We start from the raw sequence: 19,934 nt of genomic DNA on the forward strand, positions 1-19,934 counted from the left end.
TTAAGATTTCTACTTATTCTATAATAAAGTCTTACTCTTAAGTTAAGCGAGTTATAAAAGTAAAGTCTATATTTATATTATTACTTAACTTTATAATAAATATTTTAATTAACTATTATAATACGCTTTCTAATAATTATAATTATCTATTTAAATTTAAATTCTTAATTTTTCTTAGAAGAGAAAGCGATATCTTTATTTATGTTATAGATTTCGCTATAACTTTTATATAAGTAAGAAATTCTATAAAAGTATTAGTTTTACTTTTTAGAAATACGAGGTTAAATATTATAGTAGAGTATATTATAAATAAATACTATTAAGTTTCTTATAAATTAGCTAGCTTAATAGCTTATAGATAATATATTTTAAATTAATTGAAGATAGCTATTATTATTATAGCTATAAATAATTTTATTAATATAAATTATACTACTACGATAGATTCTAATTTTAAATATATATTTTTAAATAATATAATTATCTATAATAAGAATAAGATTTATTATATTTTTAGCTCTATTATAATAGAATTTAAAAATATTTTTACGAATTTAGAAAGCATTATAAATATTTCTGAAAAATAATAAATATTAATTTTATTAAAGTTAGACGCTAAAGTAAAGTTATTAAAGATCTATTTCCTCGATTATAAAGATTAAAAAGTAGTTAACGCTACTTTTAATAAGCTATAATAATAAAAAAAGCTTCGCTTCTCTATATAATTAACTTCTTATAACTAGTCTTATTTTATAATCTAGCGAGATATATTATAAGATTGTAAAGAAAAGATTATTATTAATATTCGAGAACTTAATATTATAATAAAAGATAATAATTATTTATTACTTTTATAATTAGATATTATTACTCTAATAGTAGAATATACTTATATTTCTATTATAAATAAAGTTATATAATTTTATTAATTTAGTATAAAGCTTTTTAATAGATATAAACTTATTATTATTAACTACCGCGGTTAAAAAGAATTTAGTATAGTATTTATAGAATATAAGAAATCTCTATTATATATATAATATTAGATGAATACCCTACTATATCTACTTTATACTTTTATATATATTTTTATAAATAATATCATTATCTTTAGCAGAACCTTTTAAAAATATAAATCTTATTTTTAATAGCTTTTTTAGCTATTATAAGAGAAACGTACTTTTCTAATACTAATAAAATTCTTTCTAAGATTTCTATTTATAATACTATTAGAATAGCGCGTTAACTCTTTTAATATATCTATAATAAAAGAAAAAATTAAAATAATTATTATACTCCGATTTTTATTAAATCTTTATAATTTAAAAACCTTTTTTAACTTAATAGAATAGCTAAGAAACTCGATTTCTTACTATATATAGCGTACTTAATTATTATAAAAATAAAAGATTTCTCTTATTTAAGTAATAATAGCTAAGTCTATTACTTTCTTAGATTAACTTAAAATAACTATTATATCTACTACTATACTTTTAAAAAATAACTTATTAAACTTATATATAAGCGAACTTCTATATAACTACGCTATAAATCGACTTAAAAAGAAATTTCTATCTTTTAAAATTTATAGAATACTTTTTACTCGCTCTTCTTTCTAATATACTTTAATTAAAAGTAAAAGTTATATATCGATATCGATACTTTTAAAATATAGAGATTTATTATTATAATTTATTATATATAAGAAGAAAAGAAAGTCTCTATTTCTACTAGAGGAGATATATAAATTATAATATTTCTAAGTAAATTAATTAATACTATAGAATATAATTACTAGCTTATAAAATTTAAAATTATTATTATAATTTAAATAATATATAAAGTTAGATATCTAATTAAAGTATTAGAAATATTATTAATAGTAATTTATATTGATTACTCTACTATAATTCAGATCGCTTAATAAACTATACTTTTCATATTATTTACTAATAAATTAAATCTTCGACTAATTTATACTTTTTAATACTTATTAGAATTTAATTTTATTATATATTATAAGGCTAGTAAGATAAATATTATTCTTAATATATTATCTAGATTTTAAGTAGATATAAATTCTAAAGAGAAGTAAATAATTCTAAAAAGTCTTTATAGAAGTATTCTAGAATTAGATAAATAAATAATATCGCTTAAAGAAATCTTAGTCTATTATATAACTTTAATAGAAATAAATAATAACTTTAAAAAGCGCCTTATTAAGGCGTATAGTAAGAATCCTTAATAGATTAAAATTCTTAATTTATTTAAGTAACCTAATCTTTTAGAAGAACTTCGCTTTCGAAAGTATAATAATTTTATTTATAATATTACACTTAATTATGTTAATAAGTAAAAACTCTATATTTCTAAGTCTATATAGTAAAAAGTTTTTTAATTAGTATACGATTAGAATTTCTATATCGATTTTTATATTATCTACGCTAGAATCTCGCTATTAATCTATATTAAAGGTTTATTAAAATATTATTAAATTTATCTAAAGTATTATTCTAAATATTAACTTAATTAAATTAAATATTATTCTATTTATAGCGAGCTTAATTTAATTTCTACGTCGTTAATTTCTTTTTATATTATAATAATAGATTTTATTATTACACTTTCTTTCTAAGAAGATAAAAATATACTTCTTATTATAATATATAAATTTTCTAAAAAAAAACTTTTTATATTAAGATTTAATAAATAGACTATTATTAATTAGATAAATACTTTATTTATTACTTTAATATCTTATAATTAAGATATTTCTATTATTATAATTAGTAATTATAATACTAAGTTTATAAATATTTTCTAAAAAGCTATTTTTAAGAAGCTCGAAATTACTATAGCGATTTCGATTATTTATTATCTCTAAATAAATAAATAATCAAAAAGAACGAATTAAACTATTAAGATTACTCTATAATTTCATCTTATTATTAATACGAATAATTAATTAAATATACTTCTATTTCTTTAAATATATCTTAATAACTTAATTATATTAATAAGATTTATATTAAACGAAATTATATATAGATTCTAGATATAAAATATATTAGAGTTACTAATAGATTTATTATTAAAAAATCTTAATTAATTACGTCTTATTAAATAAGAAGAAGTTAATAATATTATTACTTTCGCTAATACTATAATAATAATTTATTATAATAATAATTATAAAGCTATTAATCTTCGCGAGGGGTTATTAATTTATTTAAGACTATATTATAGCTACTTTATTCTTAATATTAATTTTAAACTTTTTAATTAGAGAGTTAAATTATTTAAGATATTAAAGAAAGTCGAAAATCTTATCTATCGACTAGATCTTCTAGATATTATATATATTTATTCTATAATATTTATAATTTAATTAAAATCTATATTAGATTAAGCTAAAGATTTTTATTATAGAAAACTATATTTATTATAATTAGTTAAGAAAGAAAAAGAATAAATAGATTTAGATCTTACTATTAGATTTTTATTATTTAAAATCGAGAAACTAAGTAATAGATGAGAAATTAAAAGAAATATTAAATATCTAATATATTAAAAGAATAGTAGTAAGAAGTATAATACTTAATATCTACTATATATTCTCTTAAAAGCAAAGAATCTTATAGTAAAATATAACGCCCGAATCTCTATTAATTTTATAAGAAATCGTTAAGAAAAGAAGTATTCTACTATATAAACACCGTCTACTATATAAATATTGACTAAGAAAGCTCTAATTCTACTAACTTCTAAAATTAATATTATTAAGAATTAAGCTACTACTACTCAAAAGCCAGATTATTCTTAAAAAAAGAATTATACTTTCTAAGTAAGGCCAAAGAATCCTTCATTATCTTTATCTATACTATTAAATTCTTCTACTACTTATTATAGTATACGACTTCTTACTTAGTAAAATATCTTTCGAGAAAAACTATTCTTTAGAGGATCTTACTATAAGAAAGAAAAAGGGTTTATTTTTACTTAAAAAAAGACTTTCTTTACATTTATAACTTTCTTCACTTAAAATTCGTATTCGTAAAAAAAAGGCCGTTCTTTACTTAAAGAAATAAGTTTCTTTACTTTCTTTTTAAAGAAATAAGTTTCTTTACTTATAGCGAGGGCGCTATCTTTCTTTTTATTATTAATATATATTATAGATTATATTTATAATAGAAGCTAGAGGCTAATAGCTTAATATAGCTTAGCACTAAGATATATTTAGATAATCAGATTTCATAGAGAAGAATCATCTTTTTACCACTTAAGAAACGTCTTTCTCAGAAAACATCTTTCTTAGAAATGAGATTTCTAAGAATCTTACGTTACCTTAACAACGAGTTTAAATTTATAATCTATTTTTTTTAATTAAGACTATTAAGTAAATTTAATAAGCGAACTTTAATAAGCGATATTTAAATTCTTTATTTTTAAATAATTATAAAATTAAATTCTATAATTTTTAATTATTAAAATACGAATTTTACGCTCTATAATTAAAAAAGATTAATAGAAAAAAAAAGATTAATATAAATTTAAATAATATATATCTCTCTTTTTAATTAAAGCTATCGAGCGAACTTTAATAAGAGATATTTAAATTTCTTATCTTTAAATAATTCTGAGATTAATTTTTATATTTTTAAATTATTAAAACGCGTAAATTATTCTCTATAATTTAAAAAAAAGTGTAAGAGTGAAAGTACTTAAAGCGAATTAATAAACTCGCTTACGTTATTTGCTAGACTATAAGTTATATAATTAAAGCGAGTATCTAATATACTTAGCAAAGTCTTAAATACTTATAAATTTCCTTTCTTTTTCTTCTTTCTTTAATTATTAATTTATCTAATAATTAATCTATTTATTCTATTAACTACGTATCTAGATCTTATAATTATATAATTACTACGTAATTCTATTAAAAGAGATCTTATTATCTTATAGTTCTAATAACTTTATTTATATAAAGTTATTTAATTTAATTATAATAAGTAACTCGCGAGCTAGTTCTATTAACTTATAAAATAAAAATATCTTATTATAATTAATTAACGACGTTTTTAACTTAATAGATAACTTTTATTAAAATATATCTATTATATAATTAAGTGATTATAATATTAATTTTAATATTAATAGAAATTTTAATAATACTATTAATGAAAATAATAATCGCTAAAGCGTTATATCTAATAACTCTTTATTTATAAATAAAAACTCTTATCTTATAGATTTAATTTAAATTTAATATTATTAACTTTTAGAGCTTAATACTAAAAAGTAACTAGTTATCGAAAAATTTAAATTAATTAAAATATAGAATATATAAGAATATCGTTATAAGTATAGCGATAATTATTATTATAATTCGAGTTATAAGAAAATAAGTATTATTAAGATATTTAATACGTAGTATCTTAATAACTATAACTTAATAGTTATATTTCTTTAAAACTATAATAATTTTATCGTCTTAATATCTTATATCGATTTTTATATAAATAAAAAAAAAAAATTTTAATTTTTTATTTTATTAGTAAATATTAAGAAGTAAATTTAAAGAAATATTAAAGATATAATATTATGTGATATTAAGAAACTTATCTAAAAGAAATATAAAGAATAATACTTAAATTAAGTTTATAATTTAATTATTAAATTTTATAACGTAAAATATTAGTTAGTTAAAGTGATTATAAGAGATATATAATCGATAATTAGCTTTAATAATTATTTTATTATACTTTAATCGTAGTAAGATCGCTATATAATTAATCTAAAATATATAAAAGTCTTATAAGATAGAGTAATAGAGAAAATTTCTCTAAAAGCTATAAAGAAGGCTATCTAATCTATTATCTATACTATATTACTATAATAATATTAGAATATAAAATAAAAATTATAAAAAATAAAAGAGCGTTTTATTTTAGATAAGACTCGCTTTAATAATAAGATAAGTAATTAAAAAAATAATAATTAATAGTATATAAAGTCTAAAGAATAATATATAAAGAATTAATAAGATTAAAAGAAGAGTTCGTTTTCTTTAATGCTATAAAATTGAAAGTTTATATAAATTAAATTTAAAGATAGCGACTTTTATATTAAGTCTAAGATATCTCTTATTAAAATATAATATTATAATTATAAATAGTTAGAATATTATAAAAATTCTTTTAAATATTTAAATTATATTATAAGTAATAAAATATATAATTATAAATTAAGTAAGAGAAAAGATAAAGTTTAATACTTATCGCTATAGTATTAAATATATTATTAATTAAGCAATAATCTCGCTCTCTATTATTAAGAGGTGAAATTATTATATTAAATAAAAAGCGTAAGATAATTACTTTAATAGATATCGATAGCGAGAAAATCTTTATATTATAATTAGTATATATAATAGAATAAGATAGAGCTGAGCTTGAAAACCTTGAATTTGTATGTGCAGCCAATTATAAATTCAGGGTTACTACGCTCTTTGATTAGATTAGCTGAGTCATCGCGGGTAAATAAATTAGCGTCCGCAACCATCAAACGTTCGCAACCATCAAAAAAATAGGTGTACGTTATTAACATATAGAATAACTTTTTTGTTTTCTATTGAATTTTTGAGATTTTTTTTTTTTATTGTAAGGCGTAGATTGCGCTCTTGAGTGCTTTAAAAATTTTGAGATTTGATCTAATAATTATTAAAAGGCAAGGCACTCAAATATCGCTCACCAAAGATCGCTCCCCAAAGATCGCTCACCAAATTTACTCGATAGGCCTGATTAAAAAAATAATTATGAATTTAATTCATATGTCTTTACTCGTCTTTTATTAAAAAAATATAGATTTCTAAATCTAAACACGCGCTAATAATAATATATATTATCGATAATTATTAAATACTCTTATATAGAAAGTATAATTTAGTCTTTAATTTCGCGAATAATCGAGAAAGAAAGTAAGAGTAAATTTTAAAGATATATATTATAAATATATAAGAATATAATCTTATTCTTAATTTCTCTTAAATTTATAATATTAATTTAAATATTTATTAGCGCGAGTAGTTTTAAATCTATCGCGATTTTTTTATAAGTAATAAGAAGTAAATAGATATCGTAATAATAGATACAAAATAGTTTATATTATTAGTTAATATAGTAATTATATATAGTCTAGAATAAATATTTATTATATTTATTATATTAGATTCTATTTAAAAGTAGTAAGAATAATTATAATAAAGTTATACGATATAATATTACGTAATTAAATAACTCTAATATATCTAAATAATTTAAGAATCTATTAGAAATTTTTTTAGAAGAACTATTTAATAGTCTTAATATATATAATTAAATTAAATATTTTATTAATTTACTATCTAGAAAGCTATTTAAAAATAATTTAATTTATAATATATTATATAACGAATTTATAATAATTAGAGATTATCTAAATATTGCGTTTAAGAGAAAATAAATTTAAATTTTAACTAATTAAATTAGCTTATTAATATTATTTATTAAAAAATTAGATAACTCGCTATAATTATATATTAACTATTAAAAACTTAATAAAATAATTATTAAGAATAATTACTCGTTATTATTATTTTTAGAGATTTTAAAGAGATTTATATATATAAAGTACTTTATTAAAATTAATATTTATAATATATATTATAAAATATAAGCGCGAAAGAAAGATAAGTAAAAAATTATCTTTTAAACTTATTATAATTAGTTTAAATATTAAATAATATCTTTTAATCTTATAAATATCTTTATAATTTTTTAAGCTTATATAAATAAAGTATTTAAACTATATATTAATATTTTCTATATAATATATTTAAATAATATATTAATCTATTTCGAAACGAAAGAGTTATATTAGAAATATATATATAAAATATTACGCGTATTATTAGAGTATCGACTTTATATAAAATTATCGAAATATACTTTTAATCGTAATAAGATTATTTTTCTAAGATTCTTAATAAACTAATATAATATTTAAATAAAGCTATTATATATTAAGATTATTATTAAGTAATTAGAATTAGAGTTTATTAAAGATATTTTAATCTTTTTAAAATTTATAGACTTTTTTTAAAACTTTATATAAGACTTTTTATAAATAGCTATATTTTTAATAAATTTAATTTAAAAAGTAAAGAAGGGTGAGATTAGATTATTTTTTATATTTAATAAAAAAGTATATAAAGCTTTTAAGATATTTAAACGAGTATTTATTATTATACTTATATTAAAATATTATAATTAAAAATTATTATTTATTATAAAGACTAATATTTCTAATATAGATATAAGTAATATACTTAGTTAATTAAGTAAGAATAAATAATAATACTCTATTACTTTTTCTAATTATAAATTTAAAAGTATTAAATCTCGCTAGAATATATATAATAAAAAGCTTTATATAATTATATTAAATTTTAAGAATTAAAAGTATTACTTATAAAATAGTAAGTATTCTATTTATATAATTTTAGATTATAATAATTTACGTTATTTTATAATAATAAAAGAGTTTAATATAAAGTAAATTCGCTAAATTCGCTAAATTAATTATATTTAATTTTATAATTAAATATTATAAAAGAAAATTTAACTTTATAAATATATTATTAAGAAGATTTAATATTATTAAATCGAATAATAGCGAGAATAATAATAATAATTTTTTCTCTATCTTATAAAATAAACTTTATAATTAAAAATATTAATTTAATCTATAAGAATATAATAATATATTTATTATAGTTAAATTTATAACGTTAGTAAAGTAATTAAATAATATTATTATTATAGATATCTAAATTATTAATTTAAATAAGAGAGTATTTAATAGATAAATATATATTCTAAATACTATAATATTATTTTAATTTTTAATTTATTAAATTTTAAAGTTAAAAAGATTTTATTTAAAGCTATAAAAATTAATAATAATATAATTATTTAAATTATAATATAAAAATACTTTTATTATGAATAAGAAGTAATGCTAAAAATATATTATTAAATAGAATAAGTTTTTAAAATAAAGAGTTAATAAAAATAGATTACTACGTTATAATCTTATAATTTATATATCTAATAACTTTACTATAAAGAAAGAGATTCTTTATATAAATTATAATAACTCTAATATTAAATACTTTATTTATAAATATATTAAAGAAAATATTAGATTTAAATATTATTAAATAGAAATAATAAGCGATATAATAAAGTATATTCGCATTTATCTCGATTATTAAAGAATATAAATTTATTATTATAAGCTATATAGCGAGTTAACGTTAATCTTATTAGATAATATAAATTTATTTTATACTATAATAATAAATTTTATTATAAATTTATTATTTATAAGAAATTTATATATTAATAAAACTTATAATATTATCTTAATCTTAATAAATAAATTAATTAAGTATATAATATACGTTATAATTATAAAGAATTTAAAAATTAATAATCTTATTAATATTTTATAGCGAGAGTTTATATTATTATATAATATAATATATAACTTAATTTTAAATCGAGGCTCTCTATTTATAAATAAGTTTTAAATAATATTATATTAATATTTAGATATAAAGTATAAACTTAATATTATATTTTATTCTTAAATTAATAATTAGATTAAGAGATAAAATTAAATTCTTAAATATTATTTATAAGTATATTATAATTATAAATAAAATAATTAATCTAAAATTTTATTAATAATTATATTTATATATAATAATAATATATATATAAATATTAGTAAGACTTTATAAGAGCTATTAATAAGATATATAGTAGATTTAAAAAATACTTTTAAAAGTAAGATCTTAAGAGAAAAAGTATTACTTATTATAGAGCGAGTAGAATAATTATAAAAAATAAGATTATATTTAAAAGAATTATAAAAGTAAGTTTTAAAGTAATAAGTAAAGTATTATAATAATAATTATAAGATTATAATTTTTAAAAAAGAAGATAAAATATTATTATAAAGTTTAAATATATATATCTTATAATTAAAGAAGAAATTAAATTATAAATAATTTAGATTTTTTAAAGTATTAGAGAAAATAGATATATAGATTTATAAGCTAAATCTTTTTACTAGATATAAAAAAATATATTTTATATTTTATATATCGCTATTAGAATTATAGTACTCGCGTAATAATAATTTAAAGTTATAAATAATTTTAATTAATAAAGAAGAAGAGTAGAAAATTAATAAGATATTAGATAAAAGAGTTTATAAGAGCGAGATTAAGTATCTTATTAATTAAAAAAACTTCTTATTTTATAAAGCTTTATAAGAATTAATAAAATATCTTAAAAATATTAAAAACGTAATTAAAGATTTTAAATAAGTAAAGAAATTATATAAATTAGTATTTAAGATAAAGTTAAAAATATAATTATTAAGAGAAATTAAAAAATAAGATAAATTAAGAAAGTAGTAATAGTAGAGAAATCTTATAAAATAAATAAGTTATAATTAAAAATCTAGTGAAAATAATTAAAATATTTATAGATATATTTTAAAGCGTTAAAGTGTCGTGTATTATAAGAAAAGTAATTATTAGAGTTATATATATAATTATTATTATCTAATATTAATCTATTTATTCTCTTATATTAAGAAGTAATTTTTTATCTAGAAGATTTATTAGATAATAAGAAGATTTAATATAAGAGATAATAAAAGAAGTAATAGAAGAAGCGATAAAGATAACGACGTTATATCGAAATTTCTTAATATAATAAGTTATTATATATATTAACTATATAATCTAATATATATTAATTAAGATTTATATCGCTTTATACTTAAAGAATAATATAAATATTTTTATTAGAGTAAGTTATAGTAAGAATATCTATTTAATAATAAGAGATTAAGTTTATAATATATATATAATCTTTATAAAAATATCGTTTATATTTACGCTAGCGCGAGCTAATAGAAAATATAATATAAATTATATAAGAGTTATATATAAGAGTATATATATAATAATAGTAAAAGAGAATTAATATATATTAGCGTAATCTCTTAGTTATCTAATATCTCTTTTATTTATAAACGAGAATAAAAATAATAATAAGAGAAGTTATTAAGCTTTTTTAGCTAAATATATCTTTAAAATAGATATAAATATTTATTAGTTATAGCGAGGAATATAGAAATAATAATAATTATAAGTACTTAATAACTTATAGAGTTATAAGAGCGAAGATTTAATATTATTATTAATATATTAATATACTTCTTATACTATCTAAAAAGTATTATAAAGTATTTTTTAAGATACTTATTATATATAAAATTAATTTAAATAACTTTAATCTTATTTAATTATTACTTTAATTAATATATATATTATATTATTATAATAATATATAGCTCGCTATCGCGATATTATAATAAGAATAAATAAAAATAAAATAGTAAATATAAAGAAGAATTAGATATTTATTTATAATAGCGTTAATATTAATATTATTATTAAGAAGAATAAAAATTAAATTAAAAATAAGACTTTTATATTTATTAGCGCGACTTTTACGATTATAATAATAAAATTACTATAATTATTAAAGTAATAATAATAATAATAGCGTATAATAATAATAATAATAGTATATTATAATAGAATAGTAATATATTTATATTTTATTAATTAAGATAATAATATATATAGCGATACTATCGCGATTTAGTATATAAATATATTAATATATCTAAAGAGACCTTAAGATAAGAAGTTTAAATACGCTATTATAATATATATTAATTTAAATTATATTTAAGCTAATAATAAGTAATATATAAGAAATTAATAAGTTTATAAGTATTTAATTATAAGAGTAAAAGTACTTAAAGCGAATTAATAAGCTCGCTTATATTATTTATTAGACTATAAGCTATATAGCTAAGATAAATATTTAATATATTTAATAAAGTTTTAAATACTTATAAATTTTCTTTTCTCTTCTTTTTTCTTTAATTATTCATTTATCTAGTAATTAATCTATTTATTCTATTAATTATATATCTAAACCTTATAATTATATAGCTACTACGTAGTTTTATTAAAAGAGGCCTTACTATCTTATAAAAAGTCGAAATTTTTTAATAGAAAATAGTAAAGTTATTAAAGAATAAAAAGTAGAAAAAAGATTTTAATAATTATAAATAATAATTTATTTACTCGCGATATCTAATTAAAAAGCGTAGTAATTCTAAATTTATAATTAGCTATATATATAAATTTAAGATTTTTTAGCTTAACTATATCTTATTCTATTATATATATTAATATATTAATATTACTAGAATATATTAAAATTTAAATCTTTAAATCTTTATAATACTTTTTAATAGTAATAAGGTTTTTAGAGAATTATAATCTATCGTTATGAAGTTATCCCTGAAGTTTCAATTTTCCATTTTCGAGAGGGGGGTGCTTGCGGGAAATTTTTTCGGCCTACTATCCTGATATTAAGGATAGCTACAACAACCTCATGAGACGTTTTAACACAAGGTGATGGTAACAGTGAATTCGAATGCTAATTTCACGACCTATTGTGGCCCAATGTCTAGGACTACGGTGGGAATTGCGCGCTTTGTCCCATTCCCGACTGCTACACACATTCGGAAAGGGAGCAGGTAGCTTTATAAGATTCAGACCCTCAAAACCTCCGCCTTCGCAAAAACCGTCATTGCTTGAAGAATTGTTCCCAGAGGACGTCCAAAGGGGTGGCAACCGAGATCCCAGACTTCACGACGATCTTCAAAACGTGCCTCGTTTACCGTTGCCCGAGGTCGACGATGCAATAGGAGGAATCGGCCATGAGTCTGATAGCGAGAGAGCGCAACCCAAAAGAGTGGCAAAGGCAGCAGCTGCAAAGGTTTTTCGCCACCAGCAAATCGCAGTTCTTTGGCTCGATACAGGCAGCAAGTCACTTATCGAAAGCGACTTCCGACGGATCGCACCCAAGGGGCAGCACATTGACGATTGGACTGGTCCCGGCGATATCCTGAAAAGTGGGTTGAGAAAGGAGGAATATGTGCACAAGATGCTTGTTACTAACCCGAATTATAGTCATTCCTGTGCGAGACCCCACGACGTTGGAATCAGCAGGTCGCTACTTCATACTATTCCCCAATCCCGCGTACGCTCGAACCTATCAGAACCATGTCATTCGCCTACATCGAATAGCCAAAACCCATACGCCAACATCTGTTGAGTCACCATTGCCGTTGCAGCCAGGGGTGGTTATCGAAGGTGAAGATGCCTACACGTTGCTACAGGACTACTCTCTTTGCCCACCATCTCAAAGAATCCAGCTTAGGCTACTCTTCCCGTCATATTCTGCTCGTATAAAGCAAGTATTGGATCAGCGTGGGTACCGTCCGCTCTTAGGGGAGACGAACAAGACAGGGAGATCTGTGTTATTCTCGGTTGACGGACAGCAATTGCCTACTTCTGTGATCAGGAACACAGTAGCCGCTGATGGACGCGATCGGGGCTTGGCATGGGACATATCCATCGATAGGCTGGACACTTCTAGAAGCGCAGCGGATGGCTTCGAGGGTTCGACGAGCACCGAGACAGATGAATATGCAGAATTGGGTGCTCGGCGTCATACTCCCGCTAGGTGGGTCATGTCATTTCCGAACGAAAACGAGGCAAGGAGGTTCATAAGGGCGTGGCATCGGCGACCTTTTCCGCTAGCACGGGCTGATGACCCTGCACTTGTCCAAGCAGAGTTCATCTGGTAAATCACGGCCCAATGCAATAGACCGTCAAGTTAACACTCGTTCGTCATAAATATGTAAGATTATAATGCACCGATGCTAGTCAATTAAAGGTAATATAGCCATCTATCGCAACTCCCAGCGATGCGCAGATTTATAGAGCTGAGAACTCGTTTTAATATCCGAATACTAATCGTATCTACTTTCATTTACGCTATACTTCTATTTACGTTATCTTAAATTCGATAATTTTAACGTAATATTAAAATATCTATCTTTTATTAAATTTATATAATAAATTAGATACTAGTATAATAATATTAATCTTTTATTACTATTAAGAGTTCTATATAAAAGAGCTTAGATGAAAAGTTTATAGACTTATATATATATATATATAAGAGAAAGATAAAAAGATCTACTTAAGAAAGACTACTATTACTCTTTATAGAGATATTCGATATATACTTATTATAGTAGATAATAGAAGATAAAGTATTTAAGAAATATAAGTAAGATCTAATTAATATTATAGTAAAAATATATAAAAGAATAGAGATAGAGATAGAGTATGTTATGAAAATGTAAGTAGCCTTAAGAAGGTACTTACTTTATCAAGCAAATAGGCCTATTAAATAGATATCTCACTAAGCTTGCTAGCTTACTATTATAAATAATAAATTTCTAGATAGAAATAATTAAGCTTATTATATACTATAACTATAGATTCTTATTATTATTATAATATAATAGTAATACTATTTCTTAATACTAATTAATTATTAAGAGATTTTAAAAGTTTCTCTACTAGGCTAATTAAAGAAAGCTTATTCTTTAAAAAAGCTTATTTTTTAAAAAAGCTTATTCTTAAAAAAAGCTTATTCTTTAAATCTTATCTTAAACTTTTACTACGTAAATTCTTTAAATATATTACTACTATCTAAATTAACTTTTAATAGCGAATTTCTTATATCTATCATAATTTTAATTAAGGATTCACGAGAGATAAAAACCTCTCTCTTAAAAATCTTAATTTCTTATAAGATTTCTTAATCTTTATCTACTTTCTTTTAAGAATTATTAATATTATCAATTAATAATTAAGCTAGCTTTCTTAAATTATTTAGTACTTAATTTAATTACTTATAATATTATTATTCTTATATTTGAACTATAAGAGTTTCTTAAAAGTAATTACGTATTTATAAATTTATTTAATAAGAAAAATTATTAACTTATTAAGAATATCGTCGAAAGTAATTTTTATTTATTCTCGATAACCTGAGAAATCTTAATAAGAAACAATTATTTATATACTAGATTTAATTTAATTAAAGTATTATTCTAGCCTCTTAATTAAGTTATTAATAAATTATATTTTTATATAATATTTAGAATATTTAAGAAAGAAGTAGAGCTATTATAAAGACTTAAGAATCTTCTATTTACGAGAGTTACCTTAGAAAACTCGCTAAGTTTCTTACCTTTAAGAATTATTATACTTTCTTCGATAAGCTTAGTCTTATCTTCGAGAATCGCTATACTTTCTTTAATAAAAGCTTAAAAATTACGATAAGAGTAATCTCTATTAACGAAGTAATCTATTCTCATCTAATTAAATTATTAAATAGAATAAATTTTAATAATTTATAAGTATAAGTCGTTATCGCGATAGTTACTTTCGCGGCGATAGCTTAATATATATATAATAATTTATTATAATAGAAAATACTAGAATTATTAAATCTATTAGATATTATTAATATTTTAGAAAATAACGAAGATTTCTTATAACTAAGATAAAATTTAAATAATATTAATTTCTTTAACTCGATATATAAAGATAAATCGATAGCGTTTAAAGTCTTATTAATAAAGTATATATTAAAAGAGATATACTTTTATAATATTTATCTTTTTATTAAATACACTTATAATATAGCTAGTATTAAAAATAATAATCTTATATATATAAATCTTTAGACTTACTTAAAAGACTTTATCTTAAAATAATAACTTAGTAAATTTATTAATAATAATAAGCGTTTTACTAAGCTCGATAATAGACTTAATAAATAAAAATTATTACTTATTAAACGATTTAAGATATTTATTAATATAGTTATTAACTCGATTCTTAAAGAATACTATATACTTTATAATACTAGTAATTATAAAGAATCTCGAAAATATATTTAACGAATTTTATAAATAGTAAAAAATATTAAGTTTATAGATATTAGTAATTAAATCGATATTATTTATAATAATCTCGATTTCAATCTTAGATAAGATATTAGATATTTTAAAAAAAGTATAAAATTATAAGAATTTTTTATTAAACTTAATAATTTTAAGTATAATTAATAAATATATATAGATAAATATAAAGTAGAAAGAAATATAGATATTAAAAATACTTCTAAATCTTAAATAAATTAATAATCTTAATTTATTAATAATAATAGAGATAATTATAATTAATTATAACCTCGATAATAATAAGATTCTAAATTTAATTAATAATTATTTTATAATCGCTAATCTTATTAATCTTATTACTTATCTTTTTCTTATTATTTTAATAATATAAATACTTATTTAAATTAATAGTAGTAGAATCTTAATTAATATAATTAATAATCAAATTTATAATATTAGCTTTATATATCCGAGACTTAATAATCTCTTTAAATTATCGCTTCGTTAAATAAATACGCTTTAATATTCTTAAATTCTCGATCTTTATTAGAAGAAAGCTTTTTAAAAAAGAAAAATCGCGATAATTAGACTTTTTTAAGTTAAGGCTTTTAAAGATCTTAATAATAATAACGCTTAAAGATATTTATTTATTAAGCTTCTATTAATAAGAATAAGAAATCTTATTAATATAAAGAAAATAATATTTAAAAAGAAAATATTAAGATCGAGTTATTATACTTCGCGGGTAAAGATTAATAAAAGAATAAAATATATTATAGTATTACTAATTACTCGCTAAATTTCTATAATAAGTAATTCGCGGATTTTATAGAATTTAAAACTTACTATCGTCTTTATAAAGATATCTTTTCATTTAAAATAAAGCTTTATAAATATCTTTATATTAACTATTTAAGAAAATTCGATATCATCTAAATTAATAATAATAAAATAATATTATCGAAGGCGTCGCTGAAAGATTCTTCGAAGAAAACCTTAAGAATAGTTAAATTCGACTTCTCGAGTAAGAATCTTAATTTGAGATTTATATTTTATAATTAAAATTATATTTATATAAAACTTCGTCTAATATCGAAAAGAGAAATTAATAATATATATTTAAATATAGATTATAATATAATCTTAGATAATAGATTATAACTTAAGAGTTTATTATTTAAAATTAAGATTATTAAGATAACTTTATCTTTAAAAGTTTATAGAGTAAATATTAATAAGTATAAAATCGATAAATATATAACTACGAAGCTTTATTTTTTAGAATTAAATTCTTAAAATAAAAAAGTCTTTATCTATCTTCGAAGAGAAGTTTATATTATTAATAATCTTTATATTAGAATATTAATTAATAATAATATTATTAATTTTAAAAATATCGTTATTAATATTATTAATAAGAGTATTTATATAAAAAGCTATAAGATTATAATCGAAGTTTTTACTTACTTATAAGAAGAATTTATAAAAAAAAAGATTTATATAAAGTTAATAACGATAATTTCTTTATATAATAAGATAATGCTATCTATAAGAAACGTTAATCTATCTACTAATTATAATTTCTTATTTAAATCTACTATCTAAATAAATCTCACTCTTTTCGCTTATATAATAAATTACTTAATAACTAATATTTTTATTAAGAATAAAATAAGTAATTTTATTTAAGTTTTAAAGAAACTAAGACTTAAAAGCGTACTCGAGATAAATTATAAAAATTATTTTTAGATTATAGTCGAGCTTAATTTCGCGATAACTCGTTTAAGAAAGTTAGTAATTATTTCTAATTTATCGAGATTCTTTATCTTAATATCTATTAGCTATCTAGAATTAATATTTTTAATCTCTATTAAATAGAAAATAAAGCTATTTAATAGAATTATAATCTATAATAATATTTAAGAAACTTAAGCTCTCGCGGAGTTAGTCGAAGAATTTCTTAATATTTAAATTAATATCGAATTCGTAAAAGTTTTTAAAGAAGAATAGATAAAAATTCTATTATAAGATAATTAATAATTTAAAATTAGCGATAAAGTTAAGATTTATTTATTTAAAATTAAGAATTATAAAGTAGTTAATTAAATTTTTAATAAGCTTTAATATTAAGATAGACTAAAATATATTAAATAAACTACTCTCTTCGCATATTTAATCTTTATAATCTAAAAAGCGCTTTTAGAAAATAAATATAAAAACTAATTAGTAGTAGATATTAGAGATTTAAACGATTTAATTTTATATAATATCTATTTAATTCTATTATAAGATAAAGTAATTAATATACTTATAAGTTATTACTATATTTTAGTAATTAACGCTATATCTTTCTTCTATTAATAGTATATCTATTTTAATTATTAATATATATTTATAATAGTAACTTATCGCGATTAAGAAATATTTAATATATTAATTATAAATTATATAAATTTAATTATTTACATTTAGCGTTAAATTAATAAAATTTTATAACGATTAAGTAAAGTAAAAGTTTATATTAACGATATCGTAATTAAGATAACTATCTTCTAAGAATACTTAAAAGATCTTTAAAAACTTTTTAAGCTATTTATAAAGTATAATATTATTATTTCACCGATTAAAGCTTTTCTAGATTATCTCGATATTAATTTATTTAATTATAAGATTAATTTATTTAATTTAATTTTTCTAAAAGAGAAATTAAAGATAATCTCGAAATTTTAATATTCTAATATTCTCAATAAGTTTAAGCATTATTTTAAATTTATAGAATATCTTTAATAATATATATATTTCTATATCTAACTCTCGAATTTATTATAAAAGTTAAAAATTTTACTTCTTAAAAAAGCTCCTTTAATAGATTATTAATAAAAATAATTCGTATTTATAAAGTATCTTTCGAATTCTATAAAGTCTTAATTCGCGTTATTCTAATTACTATAAGAAGCTTTATTCTATTCTTTAATTTTTATTTATTTTAATAATAAAAAACTATTGTAAATAGATCTAAATATTTTTAAAGAATTTAATTTTAAAGTTATTATTTTCTACATTAAGAAAGATAAGAACTTTATTAATAAATAATCTTTTCACACTATTATAAAATCTATACTCTTTCTATTAAGATTCTTAACTTTTATTAAAAAAAACTATTAGTCTATAAAGCTCGAAATTATAGAGTTTATTTAAATACTTAAGAAAGTAAGATATATAATAAAATTCTTTAAATATCTAGTAAGAGTATAAATAAATTATTTTATTATTTTTAATATTATAAAGTAGAGCTTTATTATATTAACGATATCGATAATATAAATAAATATAAGATTAATAAAAGCTTTCTAATTTCTTTACTAGTTTAATCTCGAGATAAAGTATAAATCTAATAAAGATTATATCGTTTTTAATATCTTATCTAGATTAATAGATCTTAATAAAAATACTATTATTACTTCGAATTATTTAAAGCTTAATATACTCTTTATAGTAGCCTTAATATAAATAAACTCGAATTTCTATAATAAATATGTACTTAAATACTAGTAAGATAAGAATTAGAAATATATAGCTAAATAACTAAATAATAATTATACGCTCGATAAGAACGCTATCTTCTTATATTTTATTTAAGAAAAAAATCTTTAAATTATAAATTTATATTTATATTTTTTACTATACCTAGAAACTTCGTCTTTTACTCTATTAAATTCTTAAGAAACTTTAATATCTCGTTTCTCAAATTCTTTAGCAGAAACTTCATCTTTTATTTTATCAAATTCTTAAAAAACTTCGAAATCTCATTTCTCGATTTCTTTAATATCGAAATGTCGTTTCTCGAATTCTTAAGAAACTTCGAAATCTCGTTTCTCAAATTCTTTAATAGAAACTTCGTC

General features: G+C 18.7%; 1 protein-coding gene across 1 annotated transcript; it reads left to right on the forward strand.

Annotated features, from left to right (window-relative positions):
- Positions 1-12,635: 12,635 nt before the first annotated feature.
- HO133_001706 (uncharacterized protein) lies at positions 12,636-13,854 on the forward strand (the record flags this gene model as incomplete). Its single annotated transcript, XM_037292634.1, has 2 exons — positions 12,636-13,116; positions 13,175-13,854. 2 exons carry the CDS (start codon positions 12,636-12,638, stop codon positions 13,852-13,854), a joined length of 1,161 nt encoding a protein of 386 aa, XP_037151173.1.
- Positions 13,855-19,934: the final 6,080 nt, after the last annotated feature.

The sequence above is a fragment of the Letharia lupina genome (assembly GCF_014066315.1).
Source record: "Letharia lupina isolate WasteWater1 chromosome Unknown contig_13, whole genome shotgun sequence".
Lineage (NCBI taxonomy): Eukaryota > Fungi > Ascomycota > Lecanoromycetes > Lecanorales > Parmeliaceae > Letharia > Letharia lupina.